Consider the following 22,620-nt stretch of genomic DNA (forward strand, 5'->3'; position numbering starts at 1 on the left):
AGTAAGAAAAGGGAAGACGTAGGGAGAGGTAACAAGAGTGAGGCAATACAATCATCTGAGAGAGAGAGAGAGAGAGAGAGAGAGAGAGAGAGAGAGAGAGAGAGAGAGCATGGTAAGCTATAGTTGCAGTGAAGCGTGCAAAGAAGGACATTCTTGTTGAGGGTATGGCCATAGCACCCTTTCTAATAGTTCCCACATTGACAATAGCCATACCATTGCCAGTAGTTCCATCGATGATAACCCTACTTTCACCAGCTATATTGTTGATGGGTGTTTTGTAGTATTCACCAACATGTAGAATAAAATACCATCCCATCCTTTCTTAAACAAGGAAATCTCAAATGTTAAACAATGTGGCAATGTGATCAAATAAGGCAACCCCAAGGTTTACACTTGTGAACTAGCAACTTTGTGTTGGATATAGCTCAAAAGAATTTGATGTGATATTGCTGGTAACACACAAAGGGACTCATGTATTGTTTGTAATAACCCCAACAGGTTATAACTTCTTCAAACACCAAAAATCTTTATACTTCAGTTGTTTGACATTTCGTCAAACACTTTGCAAGCAAGGGGTCATAAGACTGATATAACTTTTCAGATTGCTGCAATGACTCTTGTTTTGATTTGCATCAAAGAGAATGCTTACAAAAAAAACTCTAGATTGTCTAAACAATGACCTAACATGAATGTGCAACTAATTTTGACAATATTCAATACAAATATGAGACTTAACTACTTGCAATATGCAGCTACAGCAACTAGTGATTATGACAAATACTTTGGGTGCAACCTAAGATGGCATTAATGCACTTACAACCAAGTGTCATTAATATAAACACTTAGTATGCAAAATTATAACATTATTTATGCCAAAAAGAGAACTTACAGCCAATTGATATTTTGTCAAACAATTGGAATGCAAACTAATAAGCTGATCATCAACTCTAGAGTTGCAATATAGATAGTCTAAAAATTACAACGCTCTCTCAATTGCAAAATCCTAGCCTTCCTTTGATACCAATAATGCCAAATGGCAAACAAAGACAAGGACAAGGTGAAATAATGTACTGAAGTTATATTTTGTACTCAGCTGAAAACCTACATTTCTCAGAAAATATGCCAAATGAGAAGTGAAGAACCTGATTGTGGATGACTGTAATATTTTCCTTCAATGCTGCCCCTTCTACTTGCTTTATTTTCCGATCTGCTTTTTTCGTTTGCTTTTTCAAACTGCTTTTTTGGATTTCTTTTTTCGGAGCTGCTTTTTCGGACTACTTTTTCGGCTTGCTTTTTCAAACTGCTTTTTCGGTTCTGCTTTAAAATGGCTTCCTATAATTTCAGACCTGCTAGAAATGACCTCCAATAATTTCGGCCCTGCTAAAATTGCCTCTTGAAATGTTGAAATGCTGAAAATGGCCTTAGGCCCAATGATGCCCTAGCTGAAGTGACTGAAGTATCACCTCCAAATGTGCAACCCTTCAGAAGATATTTCACTTCCTCAGTTATGCTAATCCAAGGGAGTTTTCGTTCCCAAAGATCAACTGACTATTTGAAACCACTTGGCTCCACAATAGATCATGTGACTGAATCACAATTTGATGTCAAGAGAGAAATAAACAACTGGATGATCAGAATGAAGCCCGAGGTGCCTATTTATTCTTTTTTCTCCACTTTTTCCAGAAACTTCTAGAACATTATTTTATTTTATCTATTAAGTGACTTTATAAAATATTTTATAATTCAAGTCACTTTATTAAATTAATTAAATATAAAGTTACCTTTTAATATTTATTTATTTGATAACTTTATAAATAATTAACTTAATACCACTTATTTATTTAATTAAAATAATTAATTAGTCATCCTCATAAAATATTCATTATTTTGGACAACCTAATTAATTAAATTAATTAAATCAAATTGCCTCCAAAATGGGGACATGACAGTCTGCCCTTCCTGAAATTGCTTGTCCCCAAGCAATGGCTGAACAATAAACCAATCAATCCACCTGGATCCCAAATGTAGTCATGAACTATACCACTGTTAATTAACATAGGTTTCTGCAATATCCTCTGCAATATAACCAAGAGGAATCCATAATCAAACTGACAATTACAGCTCAACCAAACTCCAAAATCACAACTACCACAGTCAGAAACCCACGAGACACAAACTCTTAGAACATCAGAACCCAAGTAAAGTGGACAAATCAAACTGCCAACACAGTAAATTCCATCAATGCATCCCACTGGCCTATACGAAATGTACAATCCAACTCTGCAACAATGGTGAACACTCCCGAATGAAATTGTACCAAGTATGGAGAATCTACACACTGTACAACTCCTGTAGTCAACAGAACTCTGCAGATCAACGGCCACTGTTTCATAACCATAACTCCTATGCACTGCTGATGGCGAAAATACATCACAAGATAAACAACAAGAAATGGAACCCAAACCAAATCTGCTTGCTATCAACTCCTCAACACAAGGATCAAATGCTAACTGATGTACATACCCTGCAGTATAATGCTGATAAAAAGAACCAACCTTAGTCAGTAGCTCACCATGAACAAGTGATACAACCCACTGTGACTGATCACTATCTAAGTCAGGAGATGTCATAGCTAAAGGATTAGAATCAATAACAACAACTGCTAAAGCATCACTCCCAAACTCCTGCTCTAAGTCATGTATTATCAAGCTATCAACCGCAGAACCTATCGCCATGTCATGCACATCACAACTCTCATCCCGAGGCATCAAACCGTCCCATAACTGATGACAAGCACTAGGAACCAAAGTACATCTCTGTATCATCATTTCATCAACATGGTCATCAAAGGTAAATTGATGAGCATACCTCACAGTGTAATGCCGATAGAATGTGCCAATCTTAGTCAGTGGCTCAGACTGCAATCCAGATGTAACTAATTGCAATCGATCACTAACCAAGTTGGAACTGACTACTACCTCCGAAGACATCGCCAAGGGAGTAGTATTACTAGCAGGAACCGTGCCAACTGCCGGCTCACCAACATCACACATGATCTTTGATACAACATCTCTAGTCTCCGTGCCATCAGTACTAGAGGCCACCACCATGTTAGGCATACCACAACAATCTGCTATAGCACCCAACTCAACTGACCCTGACTCTAGTGGGAACGAACCCAATATGCCAATGTTAGTATCAAGGATGGATGTATCCCCATCTCCACTGTCTCTGACAATCTCGACCATGGACATCCTTGGATCAGTAGACACCACAGCTTGTGACTGTACAGAATCTGGTAAAGATTGCAGTCGTTGTAACTCCATGGTCACCTTAGCCAAATGAAACTGTGACTCCTCGAAAGCCAACTGTGTACTCTCAAGAATCTCAGAAGTCACCTCGAGCTGCTGAGTAAGCTCACTCACCTCATCTTCCTTGGCCAATAATGCATCGTATGCTGTACTCCCCCACTCCATAAGATAATCTCTGTCGGCTACCAACTGCATATAATTCTGTCTCAGAATCCTAATAGCCTCTTGTTAGTACCCAATATGATCACAGTTTTAAAACTTCAAGTGCAAAGTTTGAACCACTTCGAATTTCAGTTCGAAGTAGTTCAAAGTAGTTCAATGGTTCAAGTAACCCGTCCTACAGGTTCAATACAAGCGAAGTTCAGATTCTGGGTTTGAATTGCAGAATTTTCAGTTCAAAAAAGTTCAGAACCCATGTTCAATTTAACATCTGGATTCAATCTCAATTCATGTTTCAAGCTCAAACTTCATCGGCTTAATCAGATTCCACCAGCTCAACAGTTTCAAAGATCCAATGAGTCCGATGATTCAAAGGCTCAATCAAAGTTCGAAATGCAAATCCATTAATTAAAGATAGTTCAGGATATATGATTAGTTTTCGAGCTCGATCTTGATTGAATGGTTCATGTTCAATCAATGTGGACATGGTTTTAAAACTTTTAGTTTCAGGTTTTGAACCTCTCTGAAGTGCCTTGAACTCAGTTCAAAGTGGTTCGAGATGCAGATTTGTTAGTTCAAATGGGTTTGAAAATGTAGGGTCAGTTTCAACAAGTTCAGAATTTCATCATTTAAGCTGAGGTTCTGCCAGTTCATAGACTTGAGAAAGTGCAAAGTACAGGTCAAGATGAAGGCCAGTTTAGTGGTTTAGAAAGGTTCATTTCCCAAGTTCATTGGCTGACAAAAGTTGAAGCGCAAATTCTTGTTTTCAACATGAGTTCAATATTGATGTTCGAAGATCCAACATCTATAGAAAGCCACAACCAGCAATAATCCATCATTCAATGAGGTTGTTAAAAGAGATAGATGAACAAATACATACGTATCCTTGGTGACTGCAGTAGTGACAGAGCTCGAGCATGTGAACCTTTTGCGAGTGCGAGCAATTAAAAGTGTTGCCCTAAAATATCACAAATTGGGTGTCCCTCTCACATCTTGACTTACGTGGTTGCAGTAGATTACGGGAAAACACGTGAGCTGGAGCATTTTGATGATAATTGCCAATCCATTACTGGAGATTCTTAAAGCCGCAAGCTACACAGAACTTGGACAACATATCATTTGAGCTTCAAGATGAAAGCATGTGGAGTATTCAACAAAGAGCATTGGAGTAAACATATATCAAGTCATAGAGACTCGCCTATGAATGGAGACATTGTGGAAAAATAGTGTTGGAACCTGCAGATTCTCCCGTTGCAGAGAGTTAACAATTGGACATCTTATGGCATGGAAACATTGATAAAATTATAGCAAAGTATATGCTGACCGCTCGACTGGGATAGGCTTCACCAAACATGAATCAAGACTATGCACCAAGTCTTAGTTCCATAGTTTATTATAAAACCCGAGTTGTAAAGCATTACCATATTGTTCAACTAAAAGCTAAGAGCAGAGTTAAGGATACGTATCTCCACAAGGTAACAATGATGCCAATCTGCGAAGGCACATGAGTATCGATCATGCCAACCCACTCTATGCTAAGACCCGCGAGGAACCCACGCACTAATGTTGAAAAGCCATGAATCATTCATCTCATGTCAATATGGAGATAAAATCGAGGGAAAGACTTCAGCATTAATATATGATATGCTATCGGGTGAATAAGACTCAAGCTCGAGCTCGACTTTAATGGAGAACAGTGCAATGTGGATCATTCGAAAACCCATATGGTCTCAGGCTTGATACGTGTGACAATCATTGGGTATAGCGTTGGGCATGAAGATGACCTTCAAGTTGAAGATAATCGGGTATGAACTGCAAAAATATAAAGGATACGTACTCAATGTTAAGTATAGGGCGAGGATTCCATAATAGAATCTAATGCATCTGTCACCATTACTCTATTAAAGAAACATTTTTAAGTCATTCTTTGCTTATGCCTGCACATGTGTATAAATTCAACGCTGTCAGCACAATCAGTTACTTAAGATCGAGATAGAAGTGTGTCCAAATAGCTCCAAAGCTACGCATGCTCAAGAGAGGGTTGTAAGATGACACCCTTCTTACAGTCACTTTAGTGAATGGACATATAGAAGACCTGTGCAAAGATACCCTAACCCGTGACATGAACAAAAGAAGGGTGAGCTAATGATGTTTAAAATCCTCTACAATCATTTTGATCAAAGGCCCAAAGGATGTAGACGAACTGTTTGACACAATGGTCAATACAAAGCATACAATATTCCTCCTCGAGTGCAAAAACAATCATTATAATAGCTGGTGCAGATAGTTTGAATCTTCTATAAGAAGAGGTGGCACCTTTCTCATATACATATGCTCAAACGCATCCACAGTATATGATACCCAAGATCATGATGGCTGAGTCAGTTCGAGCTTCCAAAATTAATGCAAAATACAAAACACGTGGCAACAGACAATGGGCTGATTATCAATTTAAATAAAGCAAAAGTCACTTTACCTTAGGAAGTGATTGTTAACTCAGAGAATTGATAATCTTAAAGAAAAGATTTGATGAGTCATCAGCCATATGTCACTTGCCAGAGAGTAGTGTATATCTTTTGTAATTCTTAATTAAAATAAGATACAAGGTAAAGAGAGGGAGAATTTTAAAGGAACACAAGGACTGAAAAGATGGGAATAGAAGCAAACAAAGAGGGGATAGTTGCGAGAATCGGTTATAGAAACTGAACAGTTTGCCACCAGATTCTATAAAGATTGAAAGCGTTAAGCAAATAGGGTTCCATTCTTCCGGCTTCCAGACTATAGACTTTGGGCTTCAGCCAGGGAGGGGATTTTACAAGATCATTCCATTTTCTTGAGAGGTTGTGAGATGCAGAGCAGGGGCTATTTTTCTTTTCCCAGAACTATATGTCTGAGATAGAGATAGGTTTTTGATAGTTGATGTAATTTTGTGAAAGGAGTTTCTGTCTTTCTTGAAATAGCGGTTTGGTTGTAATGTGCACAAGATACTTTGTGATCTTTTGCAGTCAGGGAAGGGAGACTAAGGGTTAAGTATATCAAAATTTTGATTATGGTGTATTTTCCTTCCACTAATTATGAACTTTGTGTCATTTTCAGTTTTCTTTGAATTACATTTCAATACCATTGTTTTCTTGTTACATCATCAGTTCAAACATCTTTAAAGGCTCTGAGTTTTATTTTGCTCAAGAGAATGGAAGATATATTTTATTTCATAACACAATGCAGTGTTCAACAAATGAACTTTGTGTCACTTGTTGTTCTTTGCTTTCTTTCTATGTAGTAATATAAGTTCACGCATCTATGCTGTATTTACGGGTAGGTGTTTGATATCCTTTTATGCTTTCTGGTAAAAGCATTCACATTTGATTCATTGAATATTTCATACGGGGAGCTGTACCCAGTAAAATTCAGAGGAAGGTTATCAACCCCGTGATAACCTATCCAACTGTTGGTGTTAGTTTGTCCTCTCACTTGGGCATTCAGGGTCAGATTTACATATATTTCCTAGAGGGACAATCTGTTCACAAACACCTCTCATAAAGAGTGGATCTCTGTCAAGGAAAAATAACTACCTCCCTGCTCATCACTAGTAGGAGAACCCCATCCATAAACTGCTAACAACTGACGAGCAACATTGAAATGCTGGCAAGCTATAGCAATGTCTCGCTCACTAACTCTCAACTGACTAGACACATGATGGCACTGGCTAGACTGTCTCCTACAAACCTCCTCTAGGACACTGTCTAAGGGAGTATCCTCAAAGTTACTGGTCTCTAGAGTATTACCAACCATATCCTGCGAATCAACTCCAAAGCTCATATCAACATATGGAGTATCAAAAACTGTAGCACTGCTATCCAACTCCTCTATACCAAAAGAAACTGCCAAGGAAACTAAGTCTTCAAAACTGCCCACTGCATCCTCTTGGATGTCATCAATGCCAATATGATCCTGGGACTCATCTATACGCACTGCTAAATATGAAAGATCATCAACACATTCCAGCAAGAATGGTCGACTGGATATATGAACAAAGCCCAACACCGGTGTATAAAAACTAATACCAACATCGGACAAGCTGTTGGCACAAGAAAAGACAACACCGTGTAATCTGCTAATCAAATCCATGATAGCACCCAAACAATCACTGCTACCAAAAAGTGTTAAAGATCTCCAGTCAACTGAATCCCAAACGCCAATGAAACAATCTCGAGTCCATATCCGTAAACTAGAATCAGCTGGTAACTCAAGCAAACTCCTTAGCTGAGTAATATGACCAATACCAACTAACTCCGCATGCTTGTCTGACATTGTCCTTGTATCCTGGATGTGAATGCAAGATGAACTCGCAACATTATCAGCGACCACATATGATTTACGTGCCGTAGAAAGCTGAGCATCAAGAGCGCAAGATGAAACTAAACTCAACTCCATGCCATGCTTATCCCCATGTCTCTCCCAGTCTTGTAATGCCATTGGAGTATTCGCCAAAGAAGCTCGAGTGTCCTCAAGCTCGCGAGAAAGCCTGTCAACTTCCTCCTCCTTCCTCCTCAAGGCATCTGAATAGTCTCCGACAAGGCTAAGAAAATGGTCGCTATCTGATAGAAGATGTAAATAACTCAACTTCATCGTTCTCATTCCTTCCCTACTCACCTGTAAGTCAACACAAGAAGACTTTGCCTGAACTCCCTTATGTCTACCCTGTAACTGAATCATCCGGATGTGATCCTCTATCATATCCTGCATCCTGTCATGATGAGATAATGAAGTCACAATACTGTCTTCGCTCACCTTCAGCTGGCTGGACAAATCATGTGAAGTACTACCAGCCTCAACCTCATGTGACGAAGCATCTATCTGTGCCTGGTACTCTCTCTCAGCAAAGTCATGAATGTTCAATGTTTGCTCGTCTCTACCAGGTATCTCACCATCATGCACAACAACATCCTCATAATCATCATCTGAACCCACTATGTTGTAGTCACTGCCTATTGGAACTAAACCATCCCGAGTACCTGTGACATCACCCTCTGACGACCTGTATACAATTGTCTCAACTTGAGTATCAAGTTGACCGTTACTATCAATCTGTGTAATATCCATTCCCACTACCTCCTGAAGTATTGTGTGCCCAACATTTTTCTCCAAGCTAGTCTGATTTTTGTCCTCCCTAGATTCGGCTATATGCTGGTCACCAACTGCTGCAAACTCCTTGTAGAGGTTTCTAGATACCTCACTTGTAGAGACCTCTTCTTCCTCTTTCTCTTTGTTCTGTGATGTAGTCCTCTTAAACATGGAAACCATCAATTCATTCATCCTTTTCTGACTTTCATCCAACCTTTTCAAATTTTGTTTAAGCTTCTTCATATCCTTGTCCCACTGCTTCTGGGTACTTGAAGTAAACATGATTAACTAACTGATTCAATGTCCAATCTACCCAACAAGATGGCAGGTCAATGGCTCTGATACCACTGTAATAACCCCAACAAGTTATAACTTCTTCAAATACCAAAAATCTTTATACTTCAGTTGTTTGACATTTCATCAAACATTTTGCAAGCAAGGGGTCATATGACTGATATAACTTTTCAAATTGCTGCAATGACTCTTGTTTTGATTTGCATCAAAGAGAATGCTTACAAAAAAAACTCTAGATTGTCTAAACAATGACCTAACATGAATGTGCAACTAATTTTGACAATATTCAATACAAATATGAAACTTAACTACTTGCAATATGTAGCTACAGCAACTAGTGATTATGACAAATACTTTGGGTGCAACCTAAGATGGCATTAATGCACTTACAACCAAGTGTCATTAATATAAACACTTAGTATGCAAAATTATAATATTATTTATGCCAAAAAGAGAACTTACAGCCAATTGATATTTTGTCAAACAATTGGAATGCAAACTAATAAGCTGATCATCAACTCTAGGGTTGCAATATAGATAGTCTAAAAATTACAACGCTCTCTCAATTGCAAAATCCTAGCCTTCCTTTGATACCAATAATGCCAAATGGCAAACAAAGACAAGTACAAGGTGAAATAGTGAAGTGCTGAAGCTATATTTTGTACTCAGCTGAAAACCTACATTTCTCAGAAAATATGCCAAATGAGAAGTGAAGAACCTGATTGTGGATGGCTGTAATATTTTTCTTCAATGCTGCCCCTTCTGCTTGCTTTTTTTCCCGATCTGCTTTTTTCGTTTGCTTTTTCTAATTGCTTTTTTGGATTGCTTTTTTTGGAGTTGCTTTTTCGGACTGCTTTTAGGCCTTCTTTTTCGGTTCTGCTTTTTCAGCCTGTTTTTTCGGACTGCTTTTTCGGCCTGCTTTTTCGGTTCTGCTTTAAAATGGCTTCCTATAATTTCAGACCTGCTAGAAATGACCTCCAATAATTTCGGCCCTGCTAAAATTGCCTCCTGAAATGTTGAAATGCTGAAAATGGCCTTAGGCCCAATGATGCCCTAGCTGAAGTGACTGAAGTATCACCTCCAAATGTGCAACTCTTCAGAAGATATTTCACTTCCTCAGTTATGCTAATCTAAGGGAGTTTTCGTTCCCAAAGATCAACTGACTATCTGAAACCACTTGGCTCCACAATAGACTATGTGACTGAATCACAATTTGATGTCAAGAGAGAAATAAACAACTGGATGATCAGAATGAAGCCCGGGGTGCCTATTTATTCTTTTTTCTCCACTTTCTCCAGAAACTTCTAGAACATTATTTTATTTTATCTATTAAGTGACTTTATAAAATATTTTATAATTCAAGTCACTTTATTAAATTAATTAAATATAAAGTTACCTTTTAATATTTATTTATTTGATAACTTTATAAATAATTAACTTAATACCACCACTTATTTATTTAATTAAAATAATTAATTAGTCATCCTCATAAAATATTCATTATTTTGGACTTAATTAATTAAACTAATTAAATCAAATTGCCTCCAAAATGGGGACATGACATTGTTCTTGGACTTAATCAAATTGTTTTCCTTCGATGCACGAATGGTCTTGCATAAAGCAACTAGAACTTGAACTAGATTGCTAGTGCATCTAGTTCTGCTGGCATGCTCATGCAGATCTTTGTGGGTGCAGACAAAACTCATTTATATTTTTATGTGATTGGTTGCTCTTTCAGCATGTAATGTATTTGCATAGGTTTTCCACCTTAGGCCTCCATTTGACATTAAAGACAGGAATAATCAACAACAACAAAAAAATTTCATCTATTGTGTACCACTGTTTTAGTTCTTATGTTACATTTTCTTTTCTTTTTTAGTTTGTGTTTGTAATTTATAGAGTTTTTGGGTTTTAATGTTTTCATGGATTTATGGGTTGTCTTTTATGCCAATCCTTGGAATATATTTGAAAACAACTTATGCTTTATTTTTTAGCACTTTTTAATATTAAGTACATATGATTTTATACATTCTTCCATGGAGTTTCATATTATGGAAATAGGGGATAGGGGGATAGATTTTGGGGATGGAGGGACCATGGGGCCTAAAAATGTGGATGGCAGCATAGGTGTGGCACAATACATATGGTACTTGAAAATTTAGTTATAAGGAGCTGTAAAATAAGGACCCCTAACACCCCATGAGAGGCATTTCCCCTCAACCATGCTAGATGCTGCAACCCTAGGTTCTTGGTCTCATTTCTATGTTCTCAGTTCTCACTATGTTTCTATACTATTAAAATACCTTTAAATGAAAAATAGTAGCTCTCTCTCTCTCTCTCTCTCTCTCTCTCTCTCTCTCTCTCTCTCTCCTAACATTTTTGATAATCTGATTTTCCCCATTTTCTTGGGATATTTTGGAAAAAATATTATACTTTTGGTCTGCTGATTTTTTCCCAAGATGACTTTGTGTTATTTTTCACTAGATATGAATTTAAATCATGATATATATATATATATGTATTGCTCTTACACTGCTGTTGTGTGCATCTTTTGGAGCAATCATTTTTGGTTGTATCAAATAAAACTTATCCTTACAAATATACTTATGTTTGTCTAAAAAGTTCCTATAATGCATTCTTGTCAAGAGTTTCTAGGTTACTGGATTTGTATTATTGGCTAGCTAGGTTAGAAAATATATTGACTCACTTTCTATTGGTCAAATACAAAGAAACGTGAATCGGAATCGGCAAGGCCGAATCGAATCGTGAATCGGCAATGAATCGGCGATGAATCGGCAAATTTGAAAAAACCCTTTAAATTTAAAGATTTTAACAATTTAAAACTTATTTCATGCACCCTTTATTGAATATAACTTAAGCACACTATAACATCATTAAATAGAAGTTAAAACTTAACATACATAAACATGGAACATAAAATCCATCACATACGTAACTATGTTATCTAAAATGTAAATTGTAGGCTAGCTGAAGTAAATAGAAATCAAATGATCATAATGATTTAAATCATAGAATGTATGTAAGATGATCCATAAGACATCAAATCATAAATTTATGTAAGAATCTAAGATGAAGATCCATGAAAGTTTGAAACATATGTCTATCAATGATTCAGTATCAATATCTGTAAACAAAATATAAAAACAAGGCTCCAGCTCAAGCCTCAGGCTCATAGTCATCATCATCCTCAACATCATCCTCAAGCTCGGCTACAGCCTCAGCCTCAGCCTCTGAGTATCCAGTCTGCCTAGTAGCAAGGCGTCTAATGTAGGTCCTAGAGGACTGTCAAGCCATATCTCCCGCATATAAGATGGGCTCACGAATGTCGCTAGAGCCTGTGTCTGTGCGTGCACGTGTGCGTCTACCAATGCCTGAAGAACGTGCTCTAGCTGCCTCAGCCTCTATATCCACCTGGTCAATCCACGCACGGTCTTCCTCAGTGAAGACTGGATCTACAACCTCTGTGAGCCACTCTGATTCTGGATCAATCTCCTCCAGAATGATTGGAGAGGAGTCAGTGCCCAAAATCTGTCTGATCCTAAGACAGAGGTTGTAATGAACGAAGACAAGATCATTCAACCTCTACACTGTCAACTTGTTTCTCCTCTTCGAGTGGATGTGCTCGAACATGGACCAACTGCGCTCACATCCAGAAGCGTTGCTTGGCTGACTCAGAATACGAATGGCAATTTTTTGAAGTTTTGGGGTTGTGGCCCCAAACATTTGCCACCATCTATCTGAAATAAGGGAAAATAAAAATAATTAGTCTCATTTACAAATTACAAATTACAAGTTAACTCTAAAATTACATAATCAACTTTAAGTTTAGAATCTAGATTCATGAACATTGAATATATTGTTTAATTTTTACCTGGCTGTATTGTTTCCCGAGCATCTATGGCTACCCTGCTAGAGAAAAGTGGCCCTTCTTTATTATTGAACTTATCAAGCTCAATAATTGCAGCACTGCTATCCTCATCAGTACTCAACCTCTGGATCACTGTATATAATCCGGTGAGAACCTCCTCATTCGCCTTGAAGTCAGGACGGAAACGAAATGCCGAATTCAAAAAGTAAGCTGCTGCATGGATGGGTCTGTGGAGCTGATTCTGCCATCTCCTATCAATGATGTCCCAAATAGGGGCATACTTCTCCTGCACTCCTGCATACTGAGCTCTAATGGCCTCCTTGGCCCTATCCATGCCCTCATATATGTAGCCCATAGAGGGCTTCTCCCCATCAGCAGTTCGTAGGAGAGATACAAGAGGCTCAGTGGCCTACATTTAAAGTAAAACAAAAATTTGAGTCAAAACTTAAACATAGAATAATTCAATAATATAACTTAAGGTAAAACTAAATCATTAAACAATTAGCATAGTAAACTGTAAAATATTAAACGTTAAATTGCAATAAAATTACCTTAAGGATTTCTCTAGCAGGTTTCCAAAAACCATCATCATCAAATATGCAATCCACCACATCTATCCCTGCAGTGGTCGTAGCATAGGAAGATGAAATCCACTCCCGCCCAACAAACATGCTCCTCAAATCATCCTTTGATGTCAACAAGGACTGCAAGGTGATGAAATTCGAGGCAAACCTCGTGATCCCTGGACGAGCTAACTCTTTGTCTCCTGTGTACTTCCTCATTGTGCTAAGGACAAATGAATGATTATAAATAAACTTGCATATGTTTTTTGCCCTTTCCACACATGACTTGACCCACTCAAGTTTGCCAATTTCCTCCAACATGAGGTCAAGGCAGTGTGCTGCACAAGGGGACCAAAATATGCTGGGGTGCCTCTCCATCAAAAGTTTGCCTACAACAATTTTAAGATAATTAGAAATTCAAATCTCAAACATGTTAGAACTTAGGAAACTTAGAAATTCTAAGTTAGAATTAGAAAAAGTTCAAAATTCAAATAAATTTATTTTCAAAACTTAAAAAGTTAAAAGTTTACCTGCAGCAACATAACTTGCTGCATTATCCGTCACCACTTGCACCACATGTTGTTCCCCCACCTCTGCTATAACTTCCTCAATAACCTCACATAAGTATGTGGCGTTTTTTACATGAGCAGAAGCATCAATGGATTTGAGGAACATGGTATATCCTACAAGTAACAAAACAACGAATTATAATTACTATTAGCAATCAACAAATCAAAATTTGAAATAGTCAATCACGATTCAAAATTATGTATGTAGGAAAGTAGAATGATCAATCACCTCCACAGGATACAAGAAAATTGAGGAGTGTTCTTCCCCTCCTATTTGTCCAACCATCAGTCATGATGGTGCAACCCTTTTCGATCCACTCCTTTCGGTTGTTCTCAAGCTCATGCCTCATATCCTCAACCATTTCCTCCAGGAGGTATCCACTCAACTCAGCCTCAGTTGGGGCTTTAAACCCTGGACCACAAATGGTAACTGCATCTATCATGTTCTGCCAATAAGGAGTCCTGTCACAAATAGATAATGATATTGATTAGAAATTTAGATGTCAAAAACTAAAATCATAAAACAAGTAGATATAATTAAAGTTTTACTTTTACTTTTAACTTTAACTTTGAAGATAACAAAGAAAAAAGAATCAATTACCTGGCTGCAATAAATGGAATGTTGCAAAAGTACCAGAATTTGCAAATCTCTTTTCTGGCAGCATTATGAATCTCCTTGTTCAAACCCATGCCCTCAAGCGTGGGTTGGGAGCCAGGAGTAGTGCGGGGCACAAAGTAACTATCCATTCTGCTTTTCCACACTCTAGGCCGCAATAGGTTGGTGTTGGACTGTCTCAGTATGAGACCGACTACCACTAACACTCACATGAGCACTAACACTAGGATGAAAAGGAGGCCTAGAAGAACCCTCTCCAACACAACCTACGGATGTGGAAGCTGATGCAGATGCACTTGCAGATGTAGATGCGGTTGCGGATGTGGGAGCACAGGAGCCAATACCTCTTAACCCTTCAAGTTGCATTTTCTTAGTCAACTTGTCTTGTTCAATTTTTTCTAATGCCACTAAACAAGAGCGTTTTGCCTCAGCGGTTTGTTGAGTGCAAACTGTGACATCATGGCCAGGTATGCCAGCAATGTGGTATTTCAATCTATAGATACCTCCCGAATTTATTTTTTCTTTGGAAAATATACATTTTGTTTGATATTTGGTTCTCCCAGGAAACTCTTCATTATATTTCCAGCATTCATCTTTTTTACCCATTGTGGAAATTGGAAAATGAAAGCAAAGGGCTGCTGCAATAAAAAAATTCATGTAAAAAATCAAAATTTGCAACTAATAAACAAAAACTACAAAACAACAAACCCTAGTTTGCAATTTAGTAAAAATAAAAAACATTCAAGATTTGCAAATGAACACTAAAAAAATTTAACAAAAAATGCATACTACACTAACATGCAAAAAAAAAACCAACACTTACCTCTTGCAAATGAGTTGAGGAGTGTTGATATTGACTCCTTAATGCTCCCAATGCAATTTATGGCCTCCCCAAATGGACTTCTGATCTCTTTGGTGCTCTTCCTTCTTGCCGGTTGGAAACCTATGGATTCTCTTTTCTCTTCTTCTCTCTCACTCTTCCTCTCTTCTACTCATACTAAGCAAATAGAAGGCTCTTTAGGGTTATAACAAAGAGGAAAGTCAACTTAGAAAGCAAATAAAACATGGGTTTTTTTAAAAAAATTGAACTTTCTATTCTTGCTGCCGCGGCCGATTTCTAGAGATTCACAATGGCAATTTTGGCGATTTTTGCTATGAATTGCCGATTTTGGCGATTCAGGCAATTCACAAGAAAAAATCGCCACCAGCGATTTCCGATTCCAAAAAAATCGGGAGCCATGAATCTTATCGTGATTTCGGCGATTTCATGGCGATTTTTGGAACTATGGTCAAATATCAGTTGAAACTTTAGGTTGTCACTGGTCTTTGTAAGGTACTAGATAGGGTGTGAATTAGGTCAAACTTGAAATACTTGTACTTAGCAAGACATGTGGTTTACTTTTCTCATACTTGGCACCAATGCTGCAAGATTTGTTGAATACGCAGAAGTCTTTTGGTTCCCAGTCCAAGCACACCAAAATGAGGGTTACTGCTTCTTTTTGTTAGACTATGTGAGTTTGGCAAGTTTGGGTTGAGTTTTCTTGTTTATCAAGTTTTTTGTAAAAATCTATGTAATCACACTCTTCTAAAATTGCTGAGTTTTTTCTGAGTTTCCCTACCAAGCCAAAGACTGAGTCAATTAGTATTCTGAGCTTGGCACTGCTTGGCAAAATAGTAAATATTGGAAAACCAGCCAAAACTCTTCTGAAGGAAAAATAGTGGTCAATTAGCAAGTTTGCATTTCTGAGAATCGGTGGGCATCCCCTGTCTGGATCAATTCGCAAATGAACACAATAGTGCAGGAAGTGTTAACTTGAAATGGATTTTTTTTGAAACTGGGAGTATTTGTGAGATTTGTGTCTCTCGATAAGGGGTCTAGTAGTGAATTGGCCTCAGGTGGGTTTTGGCAAGGGCATTTATGATTTATATTTGAGGCATTGGAATGACTGGCATGAAGCCTTATTCTATCATTCATTATACTGAGGTCCACAAAACTGTTGCCGGGATAAAAAGTCGTCATGATCTCTTACATTTGAACACTAGGATGTCATCCCTTCGAACAAAGAGAAAAGTAACTTCTGCAGAGTAAAATCAGTTGAGGGTCAGGACTTTCCAACAACCATTGGTGGTTAACTTTTAAGCGAGCACTATAAGATGATCCATAACATCCAGTTTTAAAACTTACATACTGTTCTTCCTTTGCATGCAGTCTTAGTTGCCGGTTCGAATTCGGGTTCAGATTTGGGTTTGAAACTTGTTCAAAACTTTTTGGTGTGGGTTCGAGTTCATTTTGGGTTCATCCATACAAAATTATATGTTTTAAAAAAAAATGTGTATATGTATGCAGCAGAAAATAATTTCATACACCACAATGCTAATAGTAAAGCAACATAGCAAAACACACCACCATATATATTAAGACTTTAGTCCAATTGACAAATGACATATAAAACAACATTTATGGCCTTTTAGTGGTCTCTTTTAGGGTTGGAGGGTCAAATAGACCAAATTAGGGCAAAAACACTTTAAAAAAAAAAAATTTAAATGTTGTTTTGAGCCCAAAGTCAGCTTGGGCTCTGCCGCTGGGAAACAAACTCTCCCCAAATTTGGCCAAAGTCTGCCTGGGTCTGTCTGACAGACTTTGGGCCGAATTTGACAAGGACCAGACTCAACGCCAAATCAAGCCTGACTTTGAGGGTTGCAGGAACGAAATTGGTAACATAGCATGTAATATTACCCCAAATAGATGATTTTGAGGCAAGTGTAGTTTATTGTTTGGTTTGCAGGCAGGGTTGGTGGTATTCAAACATGAATATGCCCTGTAAATAGAACATAAATTGGGAACTTCTTCCACTGGTGTTTATGATTGTCTTATTAAGCATTTTATTGATATATAGTCTAGAATGGTTTGTCTCATAATAGCAGTTTGTGTAAAAGATTGAACAAAAGGGAATTTTATTTATAAATGCATCAATGTACGATACAGCATTTGTATGTCTTAATGTAAGGTTCATTTTAATCATGCAGGATATTGCTTATTAATTATGGAAGTAAGGAAAGTTTCTGACTTCATCTACTTTACAATATAATCTATATACGTAAAAAAATATTATGCATGTTCCCTTTTCTAATACATTGAGTGATTTTGAAATCTTAGTCCTTCTCCTTGATGTTCTTTTTTCCATAGTTTTATAATTAATTTTTTCTAGGATACTTCAACTGAACATGCATTTTTGTTTCTTATATTCCCACTGCATACTGAAAAGTTGAGAATTATAGTATCACTAATCTATGCTGGTTGGGACTTGGCTTTTGGTGGAGCAGACTAGCAAAGGATGTTCTGAAAGCTGTTAAGAAACGCCTTGGGAACAAGAACCCAAAGGTCCAGACACTTGCGCTTGTGGTGAGTATGGATATTTATAAAGAAATGTGCATTTAAAATTTTAATAGCACGGTGCATAAATGTTTGTCAGACGTCAAAGAACTATGCTTTTATGCTGTTTTGAAATTTCTGAGACACGACCAAAATGGCCAACTTAGTTTTACTGTCATTTTTAGAGATATTAAGGAATAAATATGGATGTAAATTTGAGTTTGATCCTGTATTTTTATTAAGATTTTGAAAATTGAAGGAAAAATAAAATGAACATTCTTTAATTCTACTTTTCTTTTTAAAATGCAATTATTTTGTGTGGTTGCAATTTAAACTTATGATCAAATACTGGTACTGAAGAATGTAACAGATTTGAAGGACAGGATTCTAACCTTTAATAATTATTCTGGATATAACTGCAGGTCCTTGGAATAATATCACAGTAGATCTGAATTGCAATGTTAAAGAGAATACTACTGCTGCTGCTGATTTGATGAGAAGAATATATTTATTGATTTTGATGTATTTTCTCTTCAAATCAGTCAGTGTAAATATCACATACAATAGGCATAATGTGAATAGACACACCTGTTCAGTGAAGAGTCTCAATGAAGAGACACGGTGTCTAGATCTCAATTAAGTTTAGTGAACCAATTAGGATCAGATGTTATCCTTAAATGAAATTGGTTAAGCCCTGAGTTTATCGGGCATGATAATAAATATTATACCGATCACCATTATACACCAATCTGTATTTGCTTGATCAGATACCTGCATACAGGTCCAATATGATCAGGAATGTATATAACCAGATTAAAAGAAACATAATCGCAGATGCATACTTGGTTTGATAAGATATTTTCTTGGATTCTCACTGATGCTATCATTCTTAACATTTTGTTAAAGATATCTTGAAGGTTTTTCAAATACATCCTTTAATTCTACATTCTTTAATGTTGGGAATGTTATTCAAGTATATATTCTCCTGGTTAGATGAAAGTTGAGAAATAGTATTATGTCTATTTTCATCAGCTGATTCATTTACAACAATAATATATTTATTTTTTACATTCACACCATGTTCACTGTTTTGTCATTTGTTTTCTGAGATCAGAAATGCCTAATGATCTGGTCATTGAAAAAAATTTAAGAAAGCCTATGATCAGAGAGATGCTTCTTCCAGACAATGTTATAAAGCATAAATATTAAAATGTTTGTTAGAAATTTAGAAAATAATCACTTCTGTCCGCTAAAACATTTGGAATGTTCATTTATCAAGCTCAGTTGTTTGGTTATCACTCAAATTCTCTTAGTGAGGGTCCCAATAATCATGCTATCCATTCATCTATTTGCACTGCTTATACCGTTAAATCTCACTGACAGTACGAAGAATTAGTTTGCAAGTGTCAAATCACTTCAGGAAAGGGCAGCATTTCATATCAACTTGGTTTATCAGTCTTTGGGATCTTTTTTATGTAATCCACTCAACAAAGCACAAGGTCCAGCCATCCAAGTTCACAAATTCTGATATGAACACAGGACCCTGAATATGCCAAATACAAGATTTTGCTAGCATTGTATCCCAGAGTTTGTTGAAAAGGACAAAAAGGCTGGATGTTTGCATATTTACTGGGATGCAACTGTGACTTTTTTCCCCTAATGGATTGAGGACCCTGGCCAGAAGTGCTGATTAAAACTGATCTGGTAAGTAGTAGTTTATCATACTCATGGTTGACATGGGGTTTCCTTGAAATTGCTATGTTCTATAGCATCTTGACTTGTGAGGATGGGAATGGTGGGGGACAGCAGGACATGTTTTGAGGATGGTAAATCTTGGGAGGCATTTCTTGGGGACTGCTGGGTGATGGCAGTATATATGTATGGATACCCATTGTTTTACAGATATTCTATATGCTTATATATTTTTAAATTTTAATGTCTCATTTCATATGGCATCCCTAATTATATACATGTATATATGGGATTTTTATTTCATATGTTTAATGTCTTTTTTCTTCTTGAATGATGATAATTCTGGTATACTTCACTGCTCTTCCTATTTGAGTATCTGGCAGCCAAGATGCTCATGGTTGAGTGGTTTCCTCATGCTGCCACATCCATCTTCTCTTTCATAATTAATTCTGGCATTGTCTTGCTCAATATCTAGGAGTTTCTATACAAGGATACTAAGACTGGAGGTGTTAGAGAGATTCACATTGTGTTTTACAAATCCACATCTTTGCACTCCATTATATTAAGTGCTTGCCTCACTGCTTTCTGTCACATTGTGCCCTTACAATCTCATCGAAGTAGACATGTACCCACTCAACCCTCATGCCATGCAGCCCCACCTTTAATCACACTGATTCCTACACAATAATTGTGGGGAGCTATGTGATAGGCAGTGTATGCCAAGTCGACTTCAGGCAGTCGAACACCTATTTGTTGTAGTGCTTGCAGGGTCCTATACTATGCTTTCTTAATTTCAAAAGTCAATTTTATTTTTTCCATCTAGGATACTTGTATACCTTTAAGATGGTTGAGGGATGTCTCAAATGTTGTTATTTATCTCGAGGCCATCCAAATATTCCATAAATGTTCTGAAAGTTTCTTTGATGCCTTGATGACATTTTAGGATTTTCGCAAAAAGTTGGGAATGGTAAAACTAAATGGACATGCCTTGTCATCTTGCCATTTTGGATGTTTTTGGGGATGGGTATGTGGGTTTCAGAGTTCAGGACACCTCCTCATGCAACCTCGATGAAGTTGACATGCTACAAGTTACAACCCAAATATGATGGGAAAAGGGCCTCTACATTATTAGAAACCCTCAACTTTTCAGTCAATAAGGGAAGCCAAACCTGGTTGAGTTGGCATTAAGACCAGCCAAAAGGAAGCATAATAATTGTTGGTCCTTAAATAGGTTATTACTATCTCAACTAGAGAGCTTGAAAGGTACATTATCTTCTTCAATTGTCCAATTTGATTGGGATGAAGGATTTGAAGAATAAAAAGGGATCTTATTACAAGGAAGGATTGAATTTTAAACATAATTATAATGTGGCCCTTGTAATTCTCATGTGCAAGAGCATGTGTAACGAGCCCTTTTGGCTCTCACTTACACCATGCTGAAGAATGAATTTTTTGTATTTTTGAAAGTTTACGATTTTTTTGTGATTTGAAATATATAATTATTTTCCTTTTTTCAGAATATGAATTATAACAATGCATGGAAAATTGAAATTGCAAACTCACACTTCTTATTATGCAGACAATGCGATTGTATGCAAATATGGACAATGATACACACTTATTAATTCAAATGCTACAACCTGCTATAGCAGATTTGTAACGCTGAACTCCAGATTGATTTGGGACGATCATAATACAAAATTACCAATTATGTTGCAGGCCTACCAACAGTTGTAACAGCTCTGAGACATGGATGCAGCCCTGAGAGACCCAAATGCTGCTTCCTAATAATGCAACACAGCCCTTCTAGACTCCTGCATTTTTCCAGAATATGAAACACAGTCTCAGCACCAATGGCTCCCTAATATGGCAGTCATACAAACACCTAATGTGGCTCTTAATGGCAGAATTAAGACCAGTTCTGAGAGCTGTCCGTATACCAAATACTTAGCAATGATATAGAGACAATTCCTTGCACAAAAAACCCTCTTACAAACCCCAGATCAATCTGCAGATAGTTATCACATTTAGCACAATTCATTGCCACTATACTCACCAATTCAAAGTGCGATTCCACCAAAAGAAGTCACTGTTCTCTCAGAAACAAGCTCAAACTCTTGGAAGCCACTCACACAAAATATCAAATGCTCTAGAATTTATTTTCCTCTTCAAGAGCTTGCTTTTACAACATTTTAATTCAAATAGCATCCTCTTCACATCAAACGGCTATTGGCTTCATGTTTATAATTTTAACTTAAAACATATTTTTCTTTTTGGTTGCACAACGAGGTTCTTTTATTAATATAATTGCACCAAGTATTATAATAACAACTTGACTTAATTCATAAAGTTATTTAATTAAGTAAAACTTAATAAATAACTTTCATTATGCTCTTAGCCCAAAGAAATTGTCAAGGCTCCATCAGAATACTGAAATAGCCAAACCCAAGGCTTTGCCATAATGCACTATTAAAAGTGGAAACTAGCCTCACGACTTACTATAAATAGTAAGTCAATCACCTGCAATCTCAAATCGAGTTGTTAGATCATGAGGGTTGCAATGATTAGCTAACATAACCAAGCTTTTGAAGCTCACTAGAAAGGGAACATCACAATCCTCCCTCCCCAAGATTGCTTGTCCTCAAGCAATTGCAATCCAGTAGCTCATTGAACCCCAACCTCCACTAGGATCCCATAGAAAAATGTGTGTAATGTCCTTGTCATCAGCAAATAATCCCTATAAATACAACACCAATTGTATGATCAACATAGTTTGTAGAACTAAACTCAGTGCCGGTGTTGGTGATGCAAAATCCAGAACATCACATGGAAGCAACTCAATAGGGAGTCTAGATTTGCCCCCTTTCTCTGTGCCAACTAAGCTATCATACCAAACATCAAACGCAGGCATAGACAAACTTTGCATCTGGTAAATATCTTGTACATGAGGATGGAATGTGAAACTATATGCACTCCTATTGTATAGACCTCTGTGAACTCCTTAGTAAGACCCATCTCAAAACCTGTAAG

At 37.2% G+C, this 22,620-nt stretch overlaps 2 protein-coding genes across 4 annotated transcripts in view; one reads left to right on the top strand and one right to left on the bottom strand.

Moving 5' to 3' along the window:
* LOC149555448 (TOM1-like protein 4) overlaps positions 1 to 22,620 on the top strand; it is a 171,652-nt gene that overhangs the window by 52,241 nt on the left and 96,791 nt on the right. For all 3 annotated transcript variants that reach the window (XM_089829510.1, XM_089829508.1, XM_089829509.1), the window contains one exon: positions 17,850 to 17,928. In XM_089829510.1, the coding sequence (XP_089685636.1) occupies positions 17,850 to 17,928 (79 nt within the window). The remainder of the gene's footprint in view (positions 1 to 17,849; positions 17,929 to 22,620) is intronic.
* LOC149555449 (uncharacterized) lies at positions 12,457 to 14,621 on the bottom strand. Its single transcript, XM_089833629.1, has 5 exons — positions 14,139 to 14,621; positions 13,871 to 14,023; positions 13,329 to 13,729; positions 12,781 to 13,186; positions 12,457 to 12,646 (listed from the first exon to the last, which is right to left on the bottom strand). The coding sequence occupies exons 1-5, from the start codon at positions 14,350 to 14,352 to the stop codon at positions 12,492 to 12,494; spliced, it is 1,329 nt and encodes a 442-aa protein (XP_089689755.1). The 5' UTR covers positions 14,353 to 14,621; the 3' UTR covers positions 12,457 to 12,491.

Source organism: Cupressus sempervirens, chromosome 5 (assembly GCF_028749045.1).
Source record: "Cupressus sempervirens isolate cs-2001-9-10 chromosome 5, ASM2874904v1, whole genome shotgun sequence".
In the NCBI taxonomy this organism is placed as follows: Eukaryota; Viridiplantae; Streptophyta; class Pinopsida; order Cupressales; family Cupressaceae; genus Cupressus; species Cupressus sempervirens.